The sequence below is a fragment of the Salvia hispanica genome, chromosome 5, assembly GCF_029641045.1.
Source record: "Salvia hispanica isolate PSC_SH4W2 chromosome 5, Shi_PSC_v1, whole genome shotgun sequence".
Lineage (NCBI taxonomy): Eukaryota > Viridiplantae > Streptophyta > Magnoliopsida > Lamiales > Lamiaceae > Salvia > Salvia hispanica.
Window position 1 is genome coordinate 8,001,031 of NC_142696.1, and position 9,539 is coordinate 8,010,569.

The 9,539-nt window shown below is 36.1% G+C and overlaps 2 protein-coding genes across 6 annotated transcripts; one reads left to right on the top strand and one right to left on the bottom strand.

Moving 5' to 3' along the window:
- Positions 1-739: 739 nt before the first annotated feature.
- LOC125186509 (tubby-like F-box protein 3) lies at positions 740-4,957 on the top strand. 2 transcript variants are annotated; one of them, XM_048082880.2, is made up of 5 exons: positions 740-1,767; positions 2,713-2,800; positions 3,015-3,144; positions 3,223-3,402; positions 4,354-4,957. In XM_048082880.2, exons 1-5 carry the CDS (start codon positions 1,426-1,428, stop codon positions 4,829-4,831), a joined length of 1,218 nt encoding a protein of 405 aa, XP_047938837.1. In that variant the 5' UTR covers positions 740-1,425; the 3' UTR covers positions 4,832-4,957. The 2 variants fall into 2 exon arrangements, with proteins under 2 accessions (XP_047938837.1, XP_047938838.1); XM_048082881.2 differs by having other exon boundaries at positions 3,223-3,309.
- Positions 4,894-8,017, bottom strand: LOC125186510 (membrane-anchored ubiquitin-fold protein 3-like). Of its 4 annotated transcripts, none has more exons than XM_089058300.1 (6): positions 7,836-8,017; positions 7,348-7,440; positions 6,996-7,219; positions 6,504-6,674; positions 6,237-6,332; positions 4,894-5,283 (listed from the first exon to the last, which is right to left on the bottom strand). In XM_089058300.1, the coding sequence occupies exons 3-5, from the start codon at positions 7,126-7,128 to the stop codon at positions 6,265-6,267; spliced, it is 372 nt and encodes a 123-aa protein (XP_088914426.1). In that variant the 5' UTR covers positions 7,129-7,219; positions 7,348-7,440; positions 7,836-8,017; the 3' UTR covers positions 4,894-5,283; positions 6,237-6,264. The 4 variants fall into 4 exon arrangements, with proteins under 4 accessions (XP_088914426.1, XP_088914427.1, XP_088914428.1 ...); XM_089058301.1 differs by having other exon boundaries at positions 4,894-5,306; XM_089058302.1 differs by having other exon boundaries at positions 4,894-5,349.
- Between the last annotated feature and the right edge of the window lie 1,522 nt (positions 8,018-9,539).

Consider the following 9,539-nt stretch of genomic DNA (forward strand, 5'->3'; position numbering starts at 1 on the left):
TCATTCTAATTTGACAATACATTATATTGATGATCCGTCCATTTCAAAATTAAAGAGATACTATTAGAATATGTGTTTGGGTTAACAAAATGGTACAGAGAAAATTTCAAATCACACATCAAACTTAAATTTGTTTTTGTTTTTTAGAATTTTGTAAGACATATATTTCAAAATGATGTAAAATTTTAATTTAATACTCCCTCCGTTTCAAGAAAAGCAAAATCACTCGTTTTAAAAAAATAATATAAAATAATTAAAGTGAAGAAAAATAAAAGTAAGAGAAATAATATGGAAAAGACTGTTATGTACATTATTCTCTCTCTTACTTTATTTTTTCTCCACTTTAATTATTTTATACTTCGTTCATCCCCAAAGAATATACACTTTGGGTTCGGCACGAGCTTTAGTGCAAAATTGGTAAAGTAAGAAAAAGGTAGAGAGAAAAAATAATTAAAGTATTGTCAGTGGAAAATTGGTCACATCTTATTAAAGATAAAAGAGTTTCCAAAATTAGAAAGTGTATATTCTTATGGAGCGGACTAAAAATGAAAGAGTATATATTATTGTGGAATAGAGAGAGTATTATTTTTTTCAAAACGAGGCGGAAAAGAAGCGTCTCGTTTATCTTGGGACAGAGAGAGTATAAATAGTTGCAATAAAACTAGTTTTATGTGATATATAAATAGTTGGAGATAGATATTAATTAATGGAGCACTATATATAATACAACTAACAGTCTCGCGGAGAAACCCAGTTCATAATTCCTGATCATAAATCATTAAGCAGCAATAAGGGGTTCACAAAAAACACACTCACCAACCCTAATCTCTCAATCTTCACTATCACTACAATTGTCTTCTCTCTATGTAAACTGTTCATCAATCTCTAATTAAGCCTCAAATGCGTCTCCTGTAACCGTTTCTTTCTTCTCTGACCCCAACTCCTTGCGTAATTATTTCTGCTACCGTTTTGAAGGAATAGTTTTTGTTTAAAATCTGTGTGGCTTTTTCTCGTTGGAGGATTCCTCGCCTAAATGCTGATATTTTTGTTGTTTGGACCTTGTTTAGTTGTTTTGCATTTATCCTAATGTGTAAATTTTGGATTTTTTATCTTGTGCCGAATTTAATTTTGTCTCGATTTGAAGCTCAAGGTTTGTAATTGTGTGAATAAATTACTTGTTAATATTTTTGCTTTGTTATAAAGATTGCTTTTTTGGGGTTTTAGTAGAAATACCGGTTTATGGGGCCAGGAAGGTTTGTTGATGATAGCATTTCTGGAGCAATTTTAGTGAGTTTTGATTATATTTTCATCAAAAGTTGAGATTTTTAGGCGTTAGGCTTAGAGTGATACGAGATTTGATTTTAACTGATATGTAGCAGGAGATAGAATCAGTTTCTGGAGTTGATATATTATCATTTTTTAAGTATGTCATTCAAGAGTATACTTCAGGATATGAAGGGTGAATTTGGGAGCATCTCTAGAAAGGGTTTTGAAGGGAGGTTTGGGAGGTCTAGGTCTCACCGGGTAGTTGAGGAGTCTATGGTGACTGATGTGGATGCTATGAGGCAGAGCTGCTGGGCGAATATGCCGCCAGAGCTCTTGAGGGATGTGCTTATGCGCATTGAGGAATCAGACTGTGATTGGCCCTCGAGGCAGAATGTTGTTGCTTGTTCTGGTGTTTGTAGGAGCTGGAGAGAAATCATGAAGGATATTGTTAGAAACTTGGAAGTGTCTGGAAAGATTACCTTTCCCATTTCTGTGAAGCAGGTTTGTGTTGTGGAAGCTTCGTGAATCGTGATGTGAATTGATGTGAATGTGAATGAGAATGTGAATATGAATGTGAAGTGTCTGGAAAGGTTTCCTTTTACATGTGATGTGAATTGATGTTTTGTTTGTCTTCCATTCTCATTTATCTGATGTTTAGTCTGTAAACATGTAGAGTTATGTTCCCTCCAAATACTAAGTTCATAATATTGCTCAAAATTTTCTTGGTTAGACCATATGCAAGATTTAGTATGATAAGACAATCTTGAATCATTATACACCTTCTAGAGATGCAATTGCTATTTATTTTATAAATTAGATGTTCAAGAAGGGAAATGCATTCAATGAAGAAGAAAGAAGGTCTTGTGGCTTTGTACAACTTGTTTGGGATTTAGGATTGGTGTTTAGTCCTCATTCCAATTCCATGTTGGCTCCCTTGTTTAATGTGAAATGGTGCTAATATCCGTTGTCATATTTCATTTTCAAAATATCTATGGATGAAAAATTGCCTCAGTAAGAAAGTCTTACTCGAATTTGATACATCTAACCCCTCTTTCTCTCTTTTCCAAATGTTTTAATGCACATAGTTGTTCAATGGCCTTGGGGGATCTATATATTTAGCCCTTTCTAATGGATATGGCATGCAGTTTTCATATTGAATATTCACAAAGAAATCCAGACCTAGCTGAGTGGTTATATGACTTGCATCGGAAAATAACTAATCCAGCTGACCTTCTGTGTAAAAGTTACATATTTTTGAAATTTTAGTATGTATAGGCAGCACAGTTTATTGAGAAAATAATGTAGTTGATGTTAATCGAAATTGAGTGTCTCGATTTGACTTATTACGTACCTGTTTTGATAGCGTGGATATTTGTTAACCTTGTACCCCTCTCTCAGTTGAGTGCTGATTACTGCTGAAATATTTTATTTGTTGTTCTTCCGCAGCCTGGTCCAAGAAACATCCTAGTTCAGTGTTTCATTAAGCGGAACCGAAGCTCTCAAACATATCACCTATACCTTAATTATACTCAAGGTAAACTGCTTAAATTGCTTCCCCCACCCCTTCTATTTCCTTTCTACCCTTGTTTGGTGGATAGTTTAATTTATCCACATGAAATGTTTAGTAACAAATTTATCTTTTTCACACACCTTTATCCAATATTCCATAAGATCTAAATGTACAAAGCCATTTTTTCCTTTTTAAGTTGTAATGACAACTGACAAGTCATGTCTTCATCTTGCCATAGCTTCTAATGATAACGGGAAGTTTCTTCTTGCTGCTCGAAGATGTCGACGACCAACTTACACTGACTACATAATATCTCTGAATGCTGGAGATGTATCTAAGACCAGCAGCAATAACATTGGAAAGTTGAGGTAAATCTTTTAGTCTAGGGTTTTTTTGCTTCCAAACCCTTAAAAGATTAAGCTTTTCTCTTGTTCCGGTCATCACAGGTCTAATTTTTTGGGAACCAAGTTTACAATCTTTGATGCTCAGCCCCCAAATGCTGGAGCTAAAGTTACTAAGTCTCGTTCAACAAGGTTAGTCGGAATGAGACAAATCTCTCCTAGGGTCCCTGCTGGCAACTTTCCGGTGGCCCATATTTCATACGAGTTGAATGTCTTGGGTTCAAGGTGAAGAACTAAAACCCCTAAGTCAGAAATTTCACATTAAAGTTAAAACTAAAACTATATCATGTTGGACTGAACGTAGCCAGTGTTATGGACTTATGGTTAATACTTCCATGAATAGTGTACCTTTTTTAAATCTGAAAGTGGTATACCACTCTAATTAGGTTTGCCAATTCTTGACTCAGTACAACATAATGGAATAAAGTTAGACTGTTAGTCGTACCAGGTCTGCGACATTATCATATTGACATGATTATGGGATCAGGTGATCATTTTGTGTAGCGAACAAGCTGGAAAAATAGTGATTTTTTCAATAACATGCGCGAAAAGTTTGTGTATTTTACATTTATTGGATGCTTTTATAATGTTCTTGCTGTATAATGCTGTGGCTCATCGTGTATTAATATTTTTTGAAAGACGTGTGTTAATATTTTTATTGTTATAGTCCCCCTGTTTTATAAGAGTGCTCACTTTTTATTGCCACCACGAGTTTTAATATAAGTTAGGTTGTGATAGTTTTGAGTGGAGGTATGATCCACCTTTTATTATCGGAGAATGTTGGTAGGTGGAGAAAGGTCCAAACAAGGTCTCACCTTTTGTTGTGAAAAGATAAAGGGCGTGCGTCATCCTTGATTTTGCTGTGATTAAGTTGAAATAATGGCGTAAAAGTTGAAGTAATTTCCAAAAAGGAATTTAGTAAACTCTTGTGCGACAGATGGAAACGGAAAATTAAGTACACTCTTGTGGGGCAGATGGAAACGGCAAATTAAGTACACTCTTGTGGGACGGATGAAAACGGCAAATTAAGTACACTCCTGTCTTGTGGGCTTTGTTTTCTGCTCGTGTTTGTGTTTGGACTCAATGTTTTGTGTTGCCATTGTGCCAACATAAAACATGCTGTAACCGTAATATAATGTTCCCTCTTTGCTAATTTACATAAGCTTCATCACGCAGGGGACCGAGGCGGATGCAATGCGTGATGGATGCTATTCCAGTTGCTGCAATCGAACCAGGTGGTATTGCTCCAACGCAAACGGCTTTCATACCAGGAAACTTCGATTCGTTTCCCTCCCTCTCCTTTTTCAGGTCAAAATCGACGCGCTCAGATAGCTTCCAATCCGGACCCCTCTCAACGCCCAAAGACGAAATGCTTGTATTAAAAAACAAGACTCCTAGATGGCATGACCAACTCCAATGCTGGTGCCTCAACTTCAATGGGCGTGTCACAGTCGCCTCAGTCAAGAACTTCCAGCTCGTTGCATCTCTCGAGAATGGAGCTGGCGGGCAAGAGCAGCAGCATGAGAATGTTATCCTCCAATTTGGGAAGGTTGGGAAGGACATCTTCACCATGGACTACCAGTACCCAATCTCCGCTTTCCAGGCGTTTGCCATCTGCCTCAGCAGCTTCGACACCAAGATCGCGTGTGAATGATGAATCAGGTGTGAGTTTGCTTGTGTTTTGACTTAACAAAGGATGTATGAAATGTGACCACATTGAAAAATGTATGAATCGTTCCTTATTTAGCAGAAAAAGAAAAAGAAATATTTGTTGTTTGCATGAATCATTCTATTATACATTTTTCAAATAACTGAGTTCATTCGAGGCTCCAATTCCAAGGCCCGAATTCCACGGTACCAAACAGACACCCTTAAGAGAATACTTGACACTCAAGCTCCTGACTACTTGATACTCGAAACCACTTGATGCTGGTTGTCATAGTAGAGAACTGCAAGGAATTACTATGCCTTTCAATGTCCGGCCTCCTCACTGATCGGGTTTTTGAATATGTTGGAAAGCATGCTAAGAAATCGGAGATGCTGTCCATATCTTTTGCCGGGGACAGTGACTTGGACCTCCATCACGTTTTGTCTGGATGCGATAGCCTGCAGAAACTGGAGATCAAGGACTGTCCGTTTGGGGACAAAACTCTCTTAGCAAATGCTGCAAAGCTGGAGACAATGCGATCACATTGGGAGGCTCATTGTTTTCCTTTCTCTTATACAAACTTCAAAGTACCACTCTTGAACCTGTATTATATTGATTTATTATAGTATTGATTTTTTTTTTTCTATCATTGGATACTACTCCCAAAATTCATTTCTGATTCCGACCTGGTGAGTTGTGATGATGTAAAATTGTTCTTGATAAGTTGGGTATTTTGGCCTTTAAAACTCCATGAGCATAAATTCTTGCATACTAAAAGAGAAACTGAATCAATGGTGATAAAGATCTTAGATAATTGAACTTTATTTTCATCCTATTTACAAATAGAAATAGCCATGGGTTCATTTTCGCCAACAATTTTTTGTAGCTTGAATAAGTATTTTATTTTAGCAGAACAAGTTAATTACTTTCTGAATCCATTGAAACTATAGTAAAATTAAAAGCATTGCAATGAAATTCATGCATTCATGTTGATACTAAACTCAAACCACGTTGTGGATACTTTTGAGTACGATTTTGTTTAATGACCGTGGATTAAAATGCAATAAATTAAAGTATGGCTGCTGAAATCTGTTATAACGTCAACAATTAAACAATTGAGCCTCAAAATTAAAGACCATTATTACATTCACAAAAGTAGAAGCTGTGTTTTTTTTTATTCCAATTTCATCTCAAAGTTGATTTGCAGACCAGAAAACAATAAGTACACAAATCTAGATCCACAAAGATTGATGATTACATGTATGAACGCAATGTTTCAAATTATAGAGGCCAATTCATTTAGTTTCTCAAAGAGCCTTTCATCGTTGATGCTACAGTGCACTATATTATATTTCGATGAAAGTAAAAACTAAAAACAAAAACAAAAAAGGGCACGAAATAATGGCCTCACCATTTTGATGCTCTTTACAGGCAGACCCCTATAGGATAGTGCAGGAAAAAGTGCAGGAACAGGAGCCCTGTTTTTGTTTCCCAGATAGATTCTTATCTGCATTGAAAGTACAAGAGGATTGCTCAACTTTAGACCTTATGGTGCAACAAGTGAATCGTGATTAAGAACACAAGCTTTACTATGCTGATATCTATCACTGCCATCACATTGAAAATTGGGATGCACATAACATGGGAAACTTTTAATGCCAAGTCAAGCGAAACGAACCTGTCTTTTTCTTAACAACAGCTGGCTGTACAACAACATGCATTGTAATAACTCCACCAGGATGGTCGCCTATGTGCGCTCTAGATTCAGCAACTGTTTTGCCATTCTCCAAAACCTTCCCAGCATGGATTATTTTCATATCATTTACTGACTTTGGGACTACTGATTTATCTGTTGATGAAGAAGAGAAGAGGGTTGATCATTATCTCAGATAAAAGTTGATGAAACAGACATAAAAGTTGTAAAATCCCATCTTATCAAACAATCTACACTGGTCTAAGCAACTACTCATATATTGCTCTCCAGAAAAAAAGGGAAATAAAATTACCGCAGAAAGAAAATTCGGCATTGCTTCACATCCTAACAATGAAACTAGAATATCATTCGACAAAACAGAATATCATTCGAAAAAATGGAATGCTCAGAATTGATTAGGAAAAAGAACCACTTATGTAGAGAAAGTTAAGTAACAAATAATAAAGAGCAGAAAACCTTGAGGCCACTCGGAAAGAAGCCTTTGTTTAAGAGTTGCAACTGTGATGGATGACGAATAAGAACCATGACCTATATCTGTCCCATCGAAGATTCTGAACTTAAGTTCAAGTTGCTCGACTCCCTCAGCCATAATACCCTCCCTCTACTAGTATATTACTAGAATTCCAATACAACAATTCGACAAGCTTATGCGTGAAAGAACTCAATTCACCGAAATTCACCTGTCCAGTAGGAATTCAGATAGAAGATTAATCATTCATGACTCCAAAACCAAAGAAAATTGAAGCTGAAGCTTGTAAGTACTATACTCGAGATCAACGTAGCTAATTCAAGAAAACTAAAAACACACCAGCAATTGTACATCTGAATCGCCCAATGAACCGAGTAAGCACCTCATATGATCGATCCAACAGCTACTCTTATCACGGAAACTCAGAGGCCCCTGCATAAAAAACAACCACATACTGCCTGTAAAATCCTCAGCTCCCTTTTCATACACACATACAACTCCAATTTCAAGAATTTCATAACTTCAGTTGCAGAAATCTTTGGCGCAATTGTATTTGAATCCAAACACACACAACAAGCTACCAGAAATTCGAATTGAAATTGAATCTTAATGCCCAATTACACACTTCCTTTCTAAGGATCAAAACCCTAGTTCGCAAAATATAATTTATTTGAGAACCAACGGAATTAGCAAAAAAAAATAACCTTGATCGATGCAATAAATTCTAATAACAAAATCACACAGAAATTCTTCCAATTAGAATGAATAAGAAGGCGTAGAAATCAATAAAACCGAAAACGAAGAGGAAAGGTAAAGTGTAGAATAACCTGATCAAGACCCCATTAGCGAAAGATCGGCGAGTGAAGGGAGAAAAATTCCGGGAAAATGAGATTATGATACACCTCCGGAGACCCGGAACGACCACCAAAGATTAGGAGGAGCGATTAGAGAGAGAAAACGGTGGTGTTTATCAATTTCTTTTTGTTGTCAGCTTCACTCCTTTTCTTTCTTTAAGGCCAAAACAAAAATTCAAAATATCGTCTCCATTTCTATTTTACAATCTCTGTATTTTGCAATATTATTAATTTTATTAGGAGTAATTATATAGTACTAGTAGTAGCTATTTACAGGGGAAGTAAGAAAAGATTGAAATTAGAATAACTTTGTAAAATACTACCCTCGCCTTAAAAAAAAATAAACCAATTTTACCATTTGGATCGTTCATAAAATTAGAACAATTTTTAAATATGAAAAGTTTTAAACATTTAAATACTAATAATAATATGGATTCTATATTCTACTAACACTACAACTCTTTTACTGTTTTCCTATCTATCTTAATTTATCAATTATACATTATTAAAATCTGTATCATACAAAACTATGTCTATTTTTGATTGATTGGAGATGCATCTGGATATGCGTTCATGACATTGGCCATTTGGCAGACATAGTTAGACTGATGTTTATGTTGTTGGTCGTTCAGATAGATGCACCTAGGCAACCCTATGTGCATGCATGAACCCAATGCAGAAACTGTGCAAAGTCTTATTCGTATGTAATTGTGATCCAAAAGGATTAAGTTGAGACAAAAAAAATCACAACAAACAGGCCTAAAGACCACCCCAAAATCAATTGCTAAGATCTGAATCCATAATGTATGTCACCTAGGGGTGGCGAAACGGGTTATCCGCGGGTACCCACTCCCGACAAGTCGGGTACCCGTACCCGATTTTAGCCAAATTTGTTGTCCTAATACCCGCCCCGCGACATACCGGGATTACCCGATACTCGTGTCAGATATCCCGTACCCGACCCCGAATCCTAATAAAAAATTTAAAAATCATAATAACCGTCAATGTTCTCTAATTTACTTTATTAATATCGATGGTAAACGTTGAATAGATTGAGTATAAAAGTGAGGAGACACTCTATAGCTAATTCCGGTGAGTTTTCAATTGTATATTCCTTAGAATATAAAATCTTTTTAAAAAACTCTTAGATTATATAAAGTACTTCCATTGGTCTGCCTTAATAGATGCATTTCATTTTCTTCACTCATTTTGGAAATATAATAATATAAACACTCTTCTCTACATTATCTCTCTCACTTTATTTTTTCTCCATTCTAACGATTTATTTTTAATTTTCCAAAATTAGTGTGTATGTATGGCTATTATTATCTAACTATTTACTTTTTTTTTCTCCACTTTAACTATTTGAAACACCTCTATTAATATGGAACGGAGAAAGTATTAAAAGATGGAATATGGCTAATACTAATAATAACGGGTATTATCGGGACTAACGAGTATACCCGCGGGTAACGGGTATACCCGCTACCCGCAAAATTCTAAAACAAACTACCCAATCCCGCCCCGTTTCCCGTTATTGTCGGGTAGCGGGTTGAGATGGAAATTACCCATTACCCGCTACCAGTGTTTTAAAAATCGGGCCGAACCGGCTGGTTCAACCAGTCCGATTCAAGCATAAAAACCGTCTGCTAGTTGGGCCGTTTTAGACCGGAAAAA